Source organism: Bos indicus x Bos taurus, chromosome 11 (assembly GCF_003369695.1).
Source record: "Bos indicus x Bos taurus breed Angus x Brahman F1 hybrid chromosome 11, Bos_hybrid_MaternalHap_v2.0, whole genome shotgun sequence".
Lineage (NCBI taxonomy): Eukaryota > Metazoa > Chordata > Mammalia > Artiodactyla > Bovidae > Bos > Bos indicus x Bos taurus.
This window is the reverse complement of record NC_040086.1, coordinates 32575647-32594360: the sequence shown is the minus strand read 5'-3', so window position 1 is coordinate 32594360 and position 18714 is coordinate 32575647. Positions and strand designations below refer to the sequence as shown.

General features: G+C 36.0%; 1 protein-coding gene across 26 annotated transcripts in view; it reads left to right on the top strand.

Annotated features, from left to right (window-relative positions):
- NRXN1 (neurexin 1) overlaps window positions 1-18714 on the top strand; it is a 1214076-nt gene that overhangs the window by 618505 nt on the left and 576857 nt on the right. For 18 of the 26 annotated variants that reach the window (XM_027555248.1, XM_027555254.1, XM_027555262.1 and 15 more), the window contains 2 exons: window positions 641-814; window positions 6768-6887. In XM_027555248.1, coding sequence (XP_027411049.1) covers window positions 641-814; window positions 6768-6887 — 294 coding nt within the window. Of the gene's footprint in view, window positions 1-640; window positions 815-5827; window positions 5855-6767; window positions 6888-18714 lie in introns of all 26 variants that reach the window. The other 8 variants (XM_027555233.1, XM_027555244.1, XM_027555232.1 and 5 more) reach the window with 1 other exon arrangement.

Here is an 18714-nt window from a genome sequence, read left to right as displayed (position 1 = left end):
TACAGTCTACTATGGGATTGAGTTGGTGAATAAGATAGGTACAACCAAGGATAATAGATTTAAGCATAATAGAAAAGACAATTTTAGACATTAGACATTTAGAATTTGTTGAGCTTCTAGTTAACAGAAAAACCTAGAATTCTCTAAGCGGAAGGTAGATTTGATAATAATAGCACCTTCTAACATCTACTACATGTTTTCATTCTGATGCTCTCCATTATTTTACCTTTTAATCCTCACACAGTCCTATAGGATACACTTTATTGTTCCCATTTAAGAAATGAGGTTATTAACTATCAGAGAATTTTTTTTTTTTTTTAAGTGCTCAAAGCCATGGAGTTGGTAAATAATGACTTCGATTTTAATTCAGGGGCCTCTTCATGGCCCGTGTTCATTCCATTTGGCCACACTGTATTAATTAGTTTTCTGTGGAACTAGCTTCTAGAAATTTCTTCTAGTGCTGATGTATTAGTCAAACACTTCTACTGTTTTCTACTTTTAAGAAAATAGTTATCAATTTTATTAATTTTGAAAATTAATTTAGTGAAAAATAAACCTTACTATTTATTTTTCCTGTCCTACTGTTGGTTAAACTCAATGACAAATTACTTTTGTGACCCAAATTTTTGTCTTCCCACAGGTGACTTGTATATAGGAGGAGTGGCCAAAGAAACGTACAAATCATTGCCAAAGCTCGTCCATGCCAAGGAGGGCTTTCAAGGCTGCCTGGCATCGGTTGATCTAAATGGGCGGCTTCCAGACCTCATCTCAGATGCTCTTTTCTGCAATGGACAGATTGAGAGAGGATGTGAAGGTATTAGATCTTTGTTATTACACTCAAAATAATTCTAATTCCACCTATAAATGAGAACAGATCTCTCCGGCCAGCAAAATTTTCATTTCTGACAAATGGCCAAATCTCTATTTAAGGCTTAAAAAATCCTTATTCATCCCATACATCTTAAATTTTCTGGACAGTTTGCAAACCTACACTAATGCTCAATAAATTTAAAATTGGAGCTATATCTATGGATCTTGATTTTTCTACTTTGCATTCCATAGTTCATCTCATTAGCGTGATAATCAGCTCTGCAATGCTTGCTTTATAGCATTTAATAGATACTCCATTTGAACTAGAAAAACATATTTATTCCAGCAAATGTTAATCAACTTGAGACTGTTTTTTTTTTTTTTTGAAATCTACATTCAGTAAGACCCAACAAGAAAATAACATTCAGACATTCATTCTCAAGTCACTATATGATTTGTGTCTACATGACAGCACAAGTGTCTCCCATATATTTTGTTTGTTTTAGCAAAAATTGGTTTCTTCTATTCCCCAAGGTTAATATTCCACATTTCAGAAATGTGCTCAAGTATCTTTCTGTTCTTTTGTGTTCTCTATCAGACTAAGATCTGTAGGAGTACTTTTTGATTGCTGCTTTCATTTTAGATAATTTTCACTTCAACACCTCAGATTGTTTGAGCCATCTCTCCCTCCATGAATGCAATTTAATCACATTATCCTGAATTTTGTAGCTCTGAATGTGTTGCTGCTTCTCCTTTAATGTTGAATACAGTTCGGGCCATTTTGAAAATTTTAGATTCATAATGAAATTTCACATGGGAGAAATGAAAGAAGACATGTGAATTCCTGTCCCCCAGAAGCTTATGAATCATTTCTTCTCAGCCAAAATAATGCTATTAGGTTTAGTAACTACCTACGTACATATACATTTTTTATTTGAAAATACATTTTTTTTCCTCTTTGCAGCATATATTTTCCTGAAAAGTCCGGTGAAATTCAAACTGTTTTAATCATGCCAGAGAATAAGGTTATTTAATTGAAATCTTTGATGAATTAATTTTTAATGTTTTGCCATATTTCTTTATTTCATATTTTGTAATAACACACTTTTGTAAAACAAAAAGAAACTGTGTTTTGTTCTTTCATTAATTTAAAAAAGGAAGTAAAATTGTTAAGTGAATAAATTCTCTCTAGTGGATGAATACAGAAATGTGAGACATAACTTTGATCCTTGGAGGTGATCTAATAATTGAAGATATATGTATTTTTTTTAAGTTACTACAAACTCTTCTGAAAATATTTTTCAAAAATAGGCCTTTCTACAAGTTGCTTGATGACTTCTCACCTATAAAGAGATGGTGGGAGCAGACAGACAGAGACACATTCACAGCTAAACACTCAAAAGATAAAAAAACAGACACACACACATGACCTCCCACCACTGGCACATGATTGAGTGGGTGAGTGGGAGGGAAAACTAATGAGAAACGTATTGAGAAAGTGTATTTACAATAAAATTTGGTGTTATTTTCCATCATAATCTAATGAGCAAATTGGTTAATATGATTGATTGGAATCCTCTTGAGTAATTGTAAACTATGGTTTGAACATCTGAAATCATTCAGTAAATTATATCATTGTTTCCTTCCTTACTTTATCTAGTTTGCTTTAATATCTGAGCTTTAATAACCCTCACCCTCTCTTAACCCCTTTTCCTTTATTTTTAAAATGTTGACATGTTCCTGCCTTCCTGCCTTAATATTTCCCTATTTTTTTTGCTCCAACATCAAGATTAACAGTTTTTAATTTATGAGTATTTCTGTTCTCTGTGGTCCCTAGGAATAATCTCATATGTGCCTGTCATTGGTTTTTCATGATCAATTTCTAGATATTCTAGAATTATTTCTCTAAAGATGATTGTCTTAAGGGGTTTTGAGTTCAAATCACATCAGAATCACTAAACCCCCATATTAATATTAACAGAAATAGTATAAATTTGACATCACTTAATAATATCTTCCCATGATTTTCCACCATGTCCACCCAACAAGACCAACACATTTCTAAGCTTTTTTCATGTGAGAAGCCATTGGTTTTCTCATAATAATCACTTGCTGCCTTTCTCTCTAACTTATTTCAATGAGTAATAGTTGATTTTATTTACATGACACGTGTTAGCTTGCAGATGGAGCTTACATTGTCCTTTTCCCTTTACATTAATGTTTCTCAACCTGAGCAAGTATTAAAAGCACCTGGAGAATTGTTAAAACCCATGTCACTTGAAAATACCCTCAAAGTTTCTGGTTCAGTAGATCTAGGATGGGACTCTAGAACTTATGTTTCTAGCAAGTTCCTAACTTATGCTGATGCTTTTGGCCTTACAACAAACTCTGAAAATTACTGCCTGGAAAGGCATAGAGACTGGCAATGCACCAATAATCAGACTCAATTAACCTCAATACTGAGTCAAGATAACTTCTGTACATGGAGTCAGTGAAACAGCTTTTGGACATGTGCATTGACTCATAACATTCAACTCTTGAACTGCATTATAAGCTCCAGAAATGCTTCATTATTAAGGCTACCATTGATCAAGCACTGATAACAATGTTTACATATATGCAATTTCATTTAATTCTCAAGACTCTAACAGCTAGGTATTATTGGATTATTTTAAAGGAGTAAATTGAGCCTTGAGGCTTTCCTGGAGACTCAGTGGTAAAGAATCTGCTTGCCAATACAGGAGATGCAGGTTCCATACCTGGGTCAGGAAGAGCCCCTGGAGAAGAAAATGGCAATCTACTCCAGTATTCTTGCCTGGGAAAACCCATGGACAGAGGAGCCTGGCAGGCTACGGTCCATGGAGTGGCAAAAGAGTCAGACATGACTTAGTGACTGAACTAAAAAACAATTTGAGCCTTACATATGTAACGTGATCTTCCTAATGTCACACGGCAAGTAAGCGGATATGGAAGCTTTGAGCCCAACTTTGTCTTATTTGAAATCCCAGACACCTAAGCACCTTTTTCTATTGTTTCTTTGGTTTCCAGACATTGTCATTTACCTTCACTTTCCTTTCCTTTTCAAAAATATCCTTATTTTCAAACACTTAGTACAAAAGTCTTTGTGGCTTGCTCCCAGTTTTATTCAGTGATAAAATAGAAAGAACATTATAAAACTAAAAAGAAAAATTCAGGGCTTTGTCTCATGCAAATGCCTGTCAGTGTTTAAATATTATTCTAGAAGGTGAGTTCTTTGAAAAATGTGACTTGTCAGGCATAGGCCTGAATTCTCTTGTAATACCTGAAAATATAAAAAACTGTTGTGATAATAAAAACATAATAATAAAGCATATCTTTATGCTCACATAAAGACTTGGCAGACACTCTGAGTGGCTGCTGTACAATATGGAGAGGCAGGTTATTTTTCAAAATTGCAGCTTTACCATTTTTAGAGTTTAGCATTATTTTGCAATTCTATTTCTGATAATTTTTACAAAAACAAAAAGATAAAAGCAAAAGCATGGCTCCTCGTCAGTTCTTGTTCCTGTTCTTTTCTTCTGCTGAGCAAGTCAGGGGAACAGTATTGTTGATAACACAGCCCCTGACCCAAGCTGGGCTTGTGCTCAGGAAGGACTGCACTACGGAATACTGCTTTGAGATTTTATTTTTTTTTTTAACAACCATTAATTATTTTCAGTCTTTAGTACCATGGAATAAAGATCTTACCTCTCACAGACTGGAAAAAAACAACAAAAACTGAGCAATTTAGTGATCCTTGGTTCTTTGATATAATAAGTGAGAAAAACTATTATTATTATTAAAAGCAACTATTATTTTTATTATTATTACTATACTGATTATGATTATGATGATACAATTAGTAGTTACAATACTATGATTTCTAAATTTGTGAATATTCATATAGTTTAGGCTACATTCAATACATTTTATGAAGAATACCATGACTCAGAATTTCTAATAAAAATATATTTGTAAGGAGGATGTTTAAAATTGGCATTTATTAAAACATCAGTTTGTACAAAATCTAATTACAGATAGCTCTCATGTATTCACTAGAGCAGTTACCTCAAAGGCTGTCAGTGTTAATAGCATCTAATTAGTCTGGTATCTATTTTTGTGTTTTCATAAAACCTAAAATTATGTTTGCTAGAAAGTATCTTCAGATTATACTCTAAAGGTGTTGAGGTAGATGTTGTTCCCTTTCCACCCATCTCTAAGATAACCCTTATTAGTGAGGTTCTTCTGTATTAAATATTCACAGGGCAGTTTGTGAGAGTTGAAGACAGTTATAAAGATAGGGAAAATATAGATGTAACTCTGAGACCTGTAAGCAATAAATACCTCGTCTGGTAAAAGCAAAGATAAATACTCCACCTTGCAATCTTGTAAAGGAATTTTCTTGATGGGGAATTATATTGCAATTTGCTTCTTCCATTCTTTACTTTTTCTCTCATCTACTCTAAATGATGTTGTCTACATTTGGATAGTTTGATCTTACTGTAAGGTCCAAGTGTCGGCAGAGAATGGCTGTCATTGGTTTTAAACTTTAACTGCAATAGCAAGAGAAAAGACCCAGAGGGGGGAAAAAATAGAAAGGGTCTGATAATGACTATCGTGTACATTGTATCTACACATGATAAGTGGGCTGCATGCTTCAGCTAAGCAGTGCAGTCATTCTGGCAATGCATTCATATCTATCCAAGAGAGGAAAATATGCAAAAGCCCTGTTAATTTTCCTTCATTACATGTCATTGGCTCAATTAACCATTTTATGAATACATATGTAGTGAAATTCTAATCAATTATCGCTTTCTCATTTTTGGCTTCTCTTAAGATTTATGGCTGTTAATTATTAATTTGTTTGCTCTACATAGCATTTCTCTCCCCCTTTACAGCAGCATGCTTTTTTGAATCTTCTGTGTTTGCCCATTTCAGTATTGCTTACTAACATTTAATATATTTTGCTTTTTTTTTTTTTTTTATTTTGCTGACAAAGTTGCATTGATGAAAGCTGACTTGCAAGGTAGATAGCCCTATGTGTATAAAACAAGACTGAAACCCCATAATACACAGTGGAAACCTCAAAATAACATACCTTATATTTTTGCAGTAACCATTATTTGGGTATAGATTTAATTTTTCCCTTCTTGAATGCTGTGTAAGAAATTTTATTTTGTAGCATAGTTTGCATAAAGGCTTTCAGTCTTGAATATGTTTGTAGAGTGATTACATTTAATGCTTTGATCATTCTTTTCAGTTCTTTGTTTTTCAGTGTTCTAGTTATTATTCTTTAGAAATAGACTAGCATTTTTTTTCTTGTATGTTAAATGGGGGCATGTCATTTATACAGTTTTTAATTTTATGTTTGATTGCATGAAATTGTTAAAGCATGTGAATTGATACTTGCCAACATACCTATCCAAAACACCAACAGTCATAACTTTATTCATAGTTTCTGCAGGAAAACTTCTAGAAACTTGCAGGACATTTTTGCACAACTCTCTTCAGTTTTTTTTTTTGCCAATCTTTATCTCAGTTTCATGAAAGTTGTAATCTCCATCTCTCATGGTGTCTCTCCCCATTGGTTAGAAGTTAAGGAGATCCATGCATTTTTCTAAAATCCAAACAGTGAGAGAGTTATTGAAGATGGAATGAGATTACCTGCTACCATAATCATACTGGAAGCTATGTGCTTGCTTTTACTATTTGTTGGTTTAGTTGACTATTATAACGTATTTTGTCCTATATTTGAAATTCCAGAAAACCTTCATATGACAGCTTCTCTGTTCCTAATTCAGGTGTGTGAACTAGAACTTTCCAGACTAGTTTGGTCGTGTAATTTGAGGTGTTGGCAACTACTGTGTGTGACCTTGCTCATGTGTAACACATTTTTGACTTTTTTAAAGAACCCAAGTTTCTTTTGGATTGTTTTTCAGGGCCTAGCACAACCTGCCAGGAGGACTCGTGTTCCAACCAAGGTGTGTGCTTGCAGCAGTGGGATGGCTTCAGCTGTGACTGTAGCATGACTTCCTTCAGCGGACCGCTCTGCAATGACCGTAAGTACCTGCGTGTGTACTGATGCTTGTCTTTGCTTCCAGATACTACTTGATACCCCAGTCTAAAGCTAAGAGTCTTTATATTATTCATGAATAAGTTCAATGGTTGTAACCAGGAGAAGCATTTGATCCTACAGAAAGAAAGTTTTGAAATACTAAAGTATTGATCAAGGATGCCATTCGCCAAAATCTGTGATAATGGTTGATCCTTTGGTCTTTGACTCTTTGTTGGAATTTTTTGAACTGCTAGTGAATACCCTGTTGAAAATAATTTTTTCCTTTGTTTTATATGACACTTCTTCCCTAATTTTTGAAAGAGCCTTCATGTTGGTTTCTATTAAGTAATATTTAATTTCATAAGATTATATCTTGAGAGCTGGAATTTTAGTGAATTAACAGGTCTTGTTATTTTTTTCTCTCTCTACATCTTTTCAAGCCCACACTATCTAAGTTAACAGACAGTATGTTTAAACTTTGTCCTTCAATTATTCTCCCTTATATTTTAGCCACTTGTGTTTGTGTTATTTCCCCTTCAGTCTCACAATATAAGCATGGTAAAGAAACACAGCATTCACAATATATTATGGAATATCTGTGAAAGCCTAATTTATGTGATAGCAGTCTGAATTTTGAGACCAAACTAACTGGCGTATGAGATGAAGTTCTGCTTCTTAACTTTCCAATAAGTACTGCTTTACAGTACTTCATCAATATGATAAAAGGGTTTCCTACAAATCATGGCATTCTGCTCTATTGAGAAAATATATCTGACAAAGCCTTCTGTTGTAAAATAGAGTTCCATACTTATGTTGTAAATGCTACTACATTTAAGAAAAGCTCTAGGATGGGATGATGGGAGAGCAGGTGAGATGATTGAAGGTTTGGGCTTCCAAGTTAAAGCTGAGTTTGAGTATGGATTTAAAGAAAGACTAGAGTTTGTTCATTTTGACCTTTATATATTTGAGACTGTTCATGTCAGTAGATATGTGTATGTGTTGAAGATGGAGTCAAACTAAAATATGTTATTGAACTGAGTTGTTGTAGCCCAGCAGTATAGCACAATTTCCTAGCCATTTTTACATCTCCTATCTGACAGTGAATATAGGAAGAACAAGCGACTAATACAAAGTAAACAGTACTTGGAGGAGGCATGTAAAGATCACACCACAACAGAAGGAGAACTATTTAGTCTTCATCCTACCAGTGACCCCTTCAATTACAAGAATTACAAGAAACCTGAAGCCACAAGCATATATACTAACCATTACACATTTGCAAACACTGTATTTCAAAAAATCAAATCACTCCTACAAACATTAAGCCACATTTGGAGTTATATAAATAACCTTATGTAAAGACTCAATAATTACTTATATGTACCTAGAGTAAAGCAAATCAAAGAATCTATATATCCTTTTAATAAACACATGTTTGGATATAAATAGAACAGTAACTTCTTTCAGTTGCTCCTGCCCCAGAGAAAATAAAACCAGCTTACTTTCAAGGACAAACAGAAGACTGATAATTTGCTGTGATTTCATTATGACGGTTTAAAAACAGTAAATATGATCCTGACACATGTAGCTGAGTGCTTTTTTTCTTTTTTTTTCATGGAACCATTTTGCATTTTGCCAAAGAATTTATCTGCCAAATTTTGTGCTTAGTTTCCATGTTTTACACAATGGTTGTCTCTTGGTTGTGTCAGATTGTGTATCCTCGTGTATGAGTTAAGTATAAAGAATTTAATTTTCTCTGTTTATCTGCTAGTTGTTGCTGTTGTTAGTCACTCAGCCGTGTCTGACTCTTTGAAACACCATGAACTGTAGTCTGCCAGGCTTCTCTGTCCATGGAATTTCCCAGGCAAGAATAATGAAGTGGGTTGCCATTTCTGTCTCCAGTGTATTTACTAGACATTTCCTAAAGGAATATCGAGATCCTTCCTTAAGTATCATGCTGTCTTCAGGTCATTTTTTACAGAAAATTATTTGAATGCTGCTCTTGGGTGATAGTAGTGGTGATGACAATGATAAGGCTATTTGTTATTTTCTTGTAAATAAGGTAACTGTCATTCAATAAATAGGTCTCCTGATATGCCTTTTGCACAAATCAGCATTAAAATGACTTTGGAGGGCTCTCAGAATACATGCATTTTGATTAAATCATTACCTCTTTGCGGGTTTTCTGGGAATGTGAAGTAGTTTTCCTGGTTTATACATTGGTGTTTTGGTGGTGAGGTTATGTGGGTACAGATCAATATTTAAAAGCAAATCTTATTTTCATATCTATTTGTAGAAGTTGTCACTATTATACAATAGTGACAGTTATCCTGAAGACATGCAATTAACAAGCAACAAATGTGGTATGTCGCAGTTTCTTCACTCTTTAAACTGATCAAAATAAACCTTATCTCTGCATCTCACTGCTTTTCTTTAAGTTGTACACATAAGCCAAGTGTGATTCCATTTTAACAAGCTCCTTTTCCTATAGAGGATGGCTTTTAATTTTTAAATAAAGCAAAATATGACATTTTGTTTCTTAATGAAATTTTCTTCTCCAGTTTAGATATTTTTCCTTAATTTCTGTGACTGTAGCTGTCAACTGCGTGGAAAACAAACAAATTTAAAAAAGAATGGAAAATAGAAAGAAAACTATTTTTTAAGGAAAGAGAAAGAACACAGCACATTGCAAATGAGATTCCCCTACTCCAATCCCCCATAGACCTTACAAATGTCATCTCTCTGATAAGTTTCATAGAGTTAGAGTAACTAGAAAAATTTATTTATGTTAGCCTGGAGACATAATTAACAATGGGATGATGGGAATACTTTTTTCCCTTGTAAGTGTAATCTTGGATAAATCATACTAATTAATGAAGTTAAAGGAATCTTTCAAAAAAAGTGGTACTTAGGCTAAGTGGTGCCAAAGGCTATTTTTAAAGAAAAGTGTTTGTGAAGCCCTATCTTTGCTGGAAAGTTGCCATCAAATAACCTACTCAATTGACAAAAATAATTGCTCTGAGGGTGTATGTGTTTGTGTATGTGTGTAGGGTGCTGCATGTACTCCTTAATTCTTCCATATCTATACCATATTTTCAGTTCAGTTCAGTCACTCAGTCGTGTCCGACTCTTTGCGACCCCATGAATTTGCAGCACACTCGGCCTCCCTGTCCATCACCAACTCCCAGAGTTCACTCAGACTCACGTCCATCAAGTCAGTGATGCCATCCAGCCATCTCATCCTCTGTCATCCCCTTCTCCTCCTGCCCTCAATCCCTCCCAGCATCAGAGTCTTTTCCAATGAGTCAATTCTTCGCATGAGGTGGCTAAGTACTGGAGTTTCAGCTTTAGCATCATTCCTTCCAAAGAAATCCCAGGGCTGATCTCCTTTAGGATGGACTGGTTGGATCTCCTTGCAGTCCAAGGGACTCTGAAGAGTCTTCTCCAACACCACAGTTCAAAAGCATCAATTCTTCAGCACTCAGCTTTCTTCACAATCCAACTCTCACATCCATACATGACCACTGGAAAAACCATAGCCTTGACTAGACGGACCTTTGTAGGCAAAGTAGTCTCTGCTTTTCAATATGCTATGTAGGTTGGTCATAATTTTCCTTCCAAGGAGTAAGCGTCTTTTAATTTCATGGCTGCAGTCACCATCTGCAGTGATTTTGGAGCCCAGAAAAATAAAGTCTGCCACTGTTTCCACTGTTTCCCCATCTATTTCCCATGAAGTGATGGGACCAGATGCCATGATCTTCGTTTTCTGAATGTTGAGCTTTAAGCCAACTTTTTCACTCTCCTCTTTCTCCCCAATATAATTTTTCTGGCTCATTGTAGCAATATCTGGTTGAGTTTCCCCCTTCTCATCCCTCCCTCATCCAGTCCATCCTATGCCTCCAGTTTTGTTCTTTGTTCCTGTTCTCCCTAGTTTAAATATCGCCAGCTCTTCCTGACTCTCCTAAAAGAGAAAATGCTTTCCCCCCTTTGACCTCTATAGAGTTTTGTTTATGCTATTTTATTAGCCATCATTTCCTACCTTATAGTGACTTGTATTTGGTCTTATCTCCCAGGAACAGTAATGCTTTTTGGGGTGGGAGGTGTGCTCAGCCCAGTGTTTTGCACCTATGTGCATGTTACATGTTACATGTACTGGTGATAGTAGTAACTCACTAAATCAATGTTGACTAGATGCGTGAATTTTCCGTAAGGATTTCTAGTATGTCCTCAGTGGCTGACGGTACTCTCTCCAAATTCACCAGTTTGGAGTTCACGAACCTCCATGATCTGACCGTAGGTTTCATTTTTTATTCTTATCTATTGAAAAAAGCCTTGTCCATATGGCATGGTACTGCCAGTTAACCCACAGTTTTGAGCAACATTTCATTTTTCCCATTTCTTCACCATTGCTTATGCTAGTTTCTCCTCCTAGGGAATGTACCCATTCTACCTAAAATGCATTCCTTTCACTATATCTGCTTGAAGAAATGTAATTTCATTTTTTAATCTTTACCTAAACTGTTTCATTTCATGAAAACTTCTAGGTCCTCTGAGCTGGGTCTGCTTTCCCTCTTCTGAAATCTTAGAGCAACTGTTTTTTGCCCTTATCACTTATGTTTGTGAACTTTCTCTTGGATGTAACTGCTCTCTGAGTGCATGCTGCATGCCAGATGCGTGTTAAGAGTTTACATTCACTGCATTAAATCTGCATATCACCTATCCGTGCTTGCGTGCACATCCACACCATCATCAGACCACTGTGCTACAATAATCCTTTTCTGTATCTTCCCTGTGGTTCAGAATAGAATGTAACCACACCAGCTAATTTAATGTCAGATTGGGGAAGATGAATATGGCTATGATCACACGGAAAATAGCGAACATAATAACACTGTCACATTACATTAGTATAGAAATGTTGTGTGCCAAATTACAGTTCAGCTTCAATGGTGCCTGTTACCATGAGGGATTAATACATCATAGTGCTGTTATTTTGGTGCTAGGAAGGTGTGGGCACTGCCATTAAAAGACTATTTTCAGAGTTCTAAACTTTGCCAAAAGAAAATCTTTCTGATAGGAATTTGTCGTATCTATTGTATGAGAATTAGAATTGTTCATTGAAAGATAAGAATGAAAAACATTTGTCTGTGACTTGTTACCATGACATTTTAAAATATCTTCAGATTTGTTTCTCACCTTCTTTTGTTCTTTGAAAAGAAAATCTAATACCCAGCATCTGAGCATCAATATCAGAACTACTGTAAATGAATCATAACATACATAAAAATAACTTGAATCAAAGTGACATTATTTCTCTCCCATGTAAAGCTGCCAGTAGTATTCAGCTGTGAGCTGATTTGCTACTGATGCCATTTATGGCTGAATAAAATTTAGCAATTAGCTGTGTCCACAACCAGATCCTCATTGTGAGTATGATGAATCTTATTAACCTTGAATCATTCAAGCATTTCTATAATAAATGGCAGCCCAGAACTTGTTGAAAGCAATTCATAAGTAATATTTACTATAATGCTTTAGAAAAACTATCTAGTGCCAGACCTGTATTAGGTTAAACCATAAAGGATTAAAATATTGTTCATACTGAGTCAGAAAATGCAATAAAAGACAGAACAGGAAGCATAATGTATGATAGAGAAATGTATTATATAGTAGAAGTGCTATCTTCTGCTATTTTATATAAATTTATCTTTGTTCTTCTGGTTGGTAATAGACATCATAAAAGTAAATGCATAAAAAGAAGCATTAGTCTCTCTTCATATTGCAATTGGGTGATCAAATGACAGTTTTAAGTTGTATCTATATAAGAAAATTTAAGTGGGAAGAAAAGCCCCAAACAGTAGAGTGTAGACTATTTCTGTATTTAAATTACCCAGATTAATTCCCTATATTTTTCAGCAGCTGAATGATCCATGATTCTAAGCAGACTTTTTGCTCTGTGTAACTGGTGCCAATTTGGCCCCAGAAGTCAAAAAAGAAGGTCTAATTGTTGTTGTTGTTGTTTTTGGTTTGTTTGTTTTTTACCTCCGCTGAAATTGAAATTAAAGTAAAAGTCGCTCAGTTGTGTCTGACTCTTTGCGACCCCATGAGTCCATGGAATTCTCCAGGCCAGAATACTAGAGTGGGTAGCCTTTCCCTTCTCCAGGGGATCTTCCTAATGCAGGGATCAAAGCCAGGTCTCCCTCATTGCAGGTGAATTATTTACCAACCGAACGATCCGGGAGGCCTGTTACCTCTGCTAGTACTCTCTAAATTTTCTGGCTTGCTTTAAAATCTGACTTTGTGGACCTTGATTTGGCTCTTATATGGATGCTTTCCATCACAGGCCTTCTATAAATGCAAAGGTGGCCTTTAATGTGGTAATACTGTCATGTCCCACCAGGACCCACTGGATCTCCGCCTCATGGAGGGAAGTTTTCACCAGTCACCTTTGTTAACTATCCTTAAGGGTTTATGTGATTTGGGTTCTCACTCGGTGCTATTTCAGAGAATTCTGTGACCCTAGTCTTTGTCTGAATAATTTTCTTTTTGTGTGAGTGCATTTGGCTCAGGCAACACAGTGGGTGCAGAATCTAGGCTCGGGTGGGAGACTGCTTGAATCTGAGGTGCTCATTTCAAACTTAATTTCTTTGGGTTTTACTTTGGATTTTGCTTCCTCAGAATTGATACACTAAAAACCCTTGTGAACAAACCAAAAATTTATCATGGCAAATTCTCATAAGCCTGTAGATACCAAATAATTATAAACAATGAATAGTTTAATATTTATTTACTAACCAAGAAAGTCTGTGAAGAGAGTAAAATGTTAGATAATTTTCCAACTTTATGGAATCTGATTATTGTAGGTAACTTTTTTTTTTCTAGTTAATTTTTTTTAAATTTTATTTTATTTTTAAACTTTACAATATTGTATTGGTTTTGCCAAATATCGAAATGAATCCACCACAGGTATACATGTGTTCATGTAGGTAACTTTTAAAAGGAGTATAAGATTAAAAAGAATAAGCTGAGTCATTGGAAAAGACCCTGATGCTGGGAAAGATTGAAGGCGGGAGGAGAAGGGGAAGACAGAGGATGATATGGTTGGATATGGTTGGATATGGATCACTGATTCAATGGACATGAGTTTGAGTGAACTCTGGGAGTTAGTGATAGACAGGGAGGCCTGGCGTGCTGTAGTCCATGGGTTCACAAAGAGTCGGACACAACTGAGTGACTGAACTGAACTGAACTTGTGAAGTAGATATTTGATTAAAAAAATGAATAAAATTGTCACTGAATTTGGAAGGAATTGGTTGGATCAGGCATAAGTTGTTTATGTAGTTTGTTCTTATGAATATATCTAAGTGCCTAAGAAGAACTACAAAATATTTTTATGTGGATCACACCAAGATATTTTAATGTGAATCACATAATAAGTAGCATATGCATATTATTTATATATTATAAACCTTGTCTTTTCAATATTCACAAGATATTATTTTCACTTTATAAGTGAGGCTATCAAGGCTTTGGCAGTTTAAATATCTTCTTTATGCTAAAATGGCTAGTAATTTTCTTTTTTTTTTTTTTTGCTACCAATACCAATACAATTTTATTGGAATATGGAATGTAAACAGATGCTTTCAAACAAACAATCTAACCTTATAAAAATGTATGGCATTATTAAATAGTTAATAAAGAAATCCTAAAGTGTAATGTGGTGGTAGACACCTTGAGCTCTAGCCCAGTGTGAGAGGTCCCCACAATTGTGGCATGGCTCTGCAGCTGGGGTCAGGGGGCTGCGTGCAAACCATGTTGATAACAGGTCTCCAGAGTAACATCAGCCCCCATTTTTCAAATCTTCTTAAACAAAACACAGCTTCCTTTGCTTAACACGAAGGCTAGCACAATCTTTGACACTTGTCCTAGCAGCTCCACTACCTCCCCAAGTCCCGCGTATGTTGCTGCCTCTGGTCGCTTGGGTTATGGGTGGCCCTGCCCACGTAACGCCAGGCTCTGCATATGAGAAAGACTTTTCTTTGCCAACACATTCATGGATACCTATCAGAGCTCAAAAATGCAGATTACCCTGATTACAGAGGGAAACTGTTTCTCATGGGGATAAAAAGGGGTAAAGGGTAGGAAAGGAGGACTTTGCCTCCCCTGCCACCCAATTTGTCTTTCCTGAATAAATTCTAACAGGATGTTTTTATCCTCCCTCCCTTGGCTAGTAATTTTCACAGAGAAAATTTGAATGTAAGTTTGTCTAACTTCAAGCTCATATTTTTACCTGCACCTACAGTTCTCCCCAGAAAGGGATAGATCCTGAAATTCCTCAGATGCAAAATTCCCCAGAGAAGTTGGTAATGACTGATATTAACATTGTAAATTTTTTTTTCCAACCTCATCTGACTCTTGATTCTTACATATAATGTTAAGCATTGTGTTGCATGAAACATGCTCTTCTCCTTAACTTCTCACTTCTGCTTCCAAAGACAAGTTAAAAATTCATAGCTGTTTAAAGCCTACTGTCATTAACTTTCAGTTCTGTTATAAAAAGATACTGATTATGAAATAGAGATGGGAATTTTCTGTGATGTTTCCGTGACAGCCTGGGTTTCTCAAAAATAATAATTTAATACTTGATAATGAAGTCAGGCAAAATACTTCCCAAGCTTATTTTCTTTGACTCAGAGTCACAACGTATATTATGGGAAAGGAGGAGCAAAAATTCAGAATTGTGTTGATCACTGCATAGGTATCAAGTGTTTGATGATGATGATTACATCTCAGGTTTCTCTTTATGTGGTGTTAAGGTGGAAAGGAGGAAAAAAAAATGAAGTCAGAGGTTAGCGGTGTAGTCTTTTAAGGTCTTTGAATGATTCACAGGTATGACATGAGAGAATGCATGAAGCCCAAACCATGGACAGTGCTTACAGGATTAGTAGTCAAGATCAAAGCCTGCTTGTATTTGTAGGAAAGAGAAAGAAAGATTCTGAGGAAGTGTGCAAAGAAAGGTCATGATAAAAATAATGTTGTGCTTGCTTTAACGAATAATTTTAGTTGTAGGGAAAAAATATTACCATGAAGACAATACACCTAGTCCAGCAATCCTTTTTCCTTCCCAAAACAAAGTATTCTGTTTCTTTAATGAGATTTACTGTGGCAATTAAAATGTGTAGGGACCTTTTATGGGGAGGAATTATGGTCTGCTCTGTGGCTCGGTGCTCTTATACATCGTTACTTCTCTGGTAGCATTCTCCAGCAGCATAAAGTACAAAGGTGGTTTCAAGCTCTCGGTATTATGGAGTATATGATTTTAATGACCCTAATGATCTAGATTCACATCTCTCAGAAAATGACCTGTAGAGCCTGAGGCTTAATCTCCCCAGGATTTGGTAGATAGGAAGGTACAAAGGCGTTTCTTAACTTGAAATGATTTCAGAATGAAACAAGTTTCATAAAAGGATGAGTGGATGGATGTAGAAGGATGTTTAAAAAAAAAAATGGGTCATGAACAGGGAGGAGGCTGTGTTTGACAGGGACAGTGGAAACTGTTTACGTAGGTGTGAATGCTTCTTATAAATGTATAACATATGACCCTTTAGGGAGAGAAACAGATGGAGTATGTAGCGGAAAATAAAGAATGCATTTTGCTGGGTTTCCTCACTCAAAAGGTGCAGGGTGTATTTTAATATTTGGCATCTCCTGTTGGGAACCTTTCAAGGTCTCATCTGGATTCCAGCAGCTCAGGACAACACTGACATTGGGAATAGTGCTGGCTAAAAGCAAGCCTTTGAATATGATTGCAAAACTTATCCGGGTCATGACTTGATGCATAAATATCCTAGCTGTGTTTCTATGTCAAATCCTTGATGATCCCTCAAATGCCCATGAAGGAGTCCAGAATGAAGAATCTGGATTCATGCAGTCATCACACCCTCAGAGTAAAGCTGTGTTCTGAAACTGTGGGGTCCATCTTCCATGGCATCCATCACAAATCTGTTCTCCAAGGTCCTATTCAGGGCAAGTGCTCCATCTTACTAAATTAAAAACAGAACAGTGTCAAAGAAATATCATTTCCTCTCAGCCGCAGGAGACATCACAGAAGTAATTAAACTGGATTTTGGTGTGTCAGGCACATTCCTTTTATTGACAGTGACAATAATTCTGTAAATCAGAACTTGGAAGCCTTTTTTCAGTGTTGTTGAAGTGCGAAAGATGAAAACCTAAGGTTCTTAAAATTAAATCCCATGAAACTAAAATTGATCTATGGAGAACAGTCTGAGAGGCTGCTGTCTGAGTTGTGAAAGCAGTCTTGCTTCTGGAATCCAATGCCTGCAAGGTATGTGATTATGGTGATGATATATGTATATATAAACACTGAGTCCCTGAAAGCCGTATTGATGTAAAACCAAATGGAGTAGGACTTCAGTGCAAGGTATTGTTTATGGTTTTAAGGTCACTGGGAAAATGCTGTCTCCATCACTCCAACATCTCCTTTGCTTATGTTGTTAGTAGGTTTTGTTGACATTCACTTCCCTAGCATTCTTGTAGTCTTTCACTCAACCTTTAAGGTTCTCCATAGTCTTGCTCAACAAACACAACTGTACAGGTGCCTCATATGCTCAGAAGCCAACTCTTTGATACCAACATGTATAGACACACAGCGTAGTCACTGACCGTTCTCTGTGTGTTCACCTTCACTGAACGAGTGCCCCTCAGATTGCCCACCTCCTCAACTTCCACTATGCCTAAGAAAATTCAGCCCATCAGGGTGAGCCAGCACAGATCAAGTTTATCCAGAGTAGGACAGTCTTCACTTAGCAGGTGACTTATCAGCTTTTGAGTCTCCAGTTACTGTCTACCAGATATCTTTTTATGTGTCTATGCCTTTATTTCCCAGCTCTATTTCTCATCCCATTATTCTCTTTCTGGTATTATTTCTCACAGTAAATGTTCTGAAATACTTGAAGCTTGGTTTCTTGAGGCCTCCATTAGTTACCTGATTTTTTAAAGACTATTTTCTTAGGGACGTTTTAGGTTCACAGCAAATTAAGAGGAAAGTACAGAGATTTCCTGTGTTCCCCGTCCTCACACAGGTATCACTTCCCCCATTACCAACAGCCCTCACCAGAGTGGTACGCTGATTACAATTAATGGACCTAGACACATCATAATCACCCAAAGTCTGTAATTTACAAGTTAACTGATGTGTGTGCCCATCCCTAAAGTTCTTTAAAAATACATATGTACATATCATATAATATCTGGCAGGGGTAAATACATTTTTCATTATCTTTATTCCTAATATTAGAGACTCTAATTCCACTCTAATGTGGAATTAGAGCCTTACATAGCCAGAAAGAAAGTGCTTTGAGTAAAGATGTGTCTGTCTGTCTGTCTGTCTAGGGGGATGTGGGTAAGTGTGTGTGTGTGTGTGTGTGTGTGTGTGTGTACAGATACCATGGAGGATGGATTTAAAAGCATCACTTTCTATTTTCTTCAAATTTTGCTGATGTCCTGATTGGTGTATTATCACATTAAATCTAACACATTTTGAGACCTTTAGTTGTTTCAAGAATTTTTTGTTCAATTTTATTTTTTCTCACTAATTAGCTGATACCTGCAGGAATAATCACATCATTATGAAATGCTACATTGCTTATTTGATCTTTTCTAGCTCAACTTTACGATTTTGCAATATTGGAGCATTTTCCCAGCAATAACATAAGCTCTCTGTGAGGAAAATGATACTATTTTTCCTATAATAACATATCACTCATGTGCCCTGATTTAGTGAGTCCACCAGTGTCCTTGAAGAATTCTCT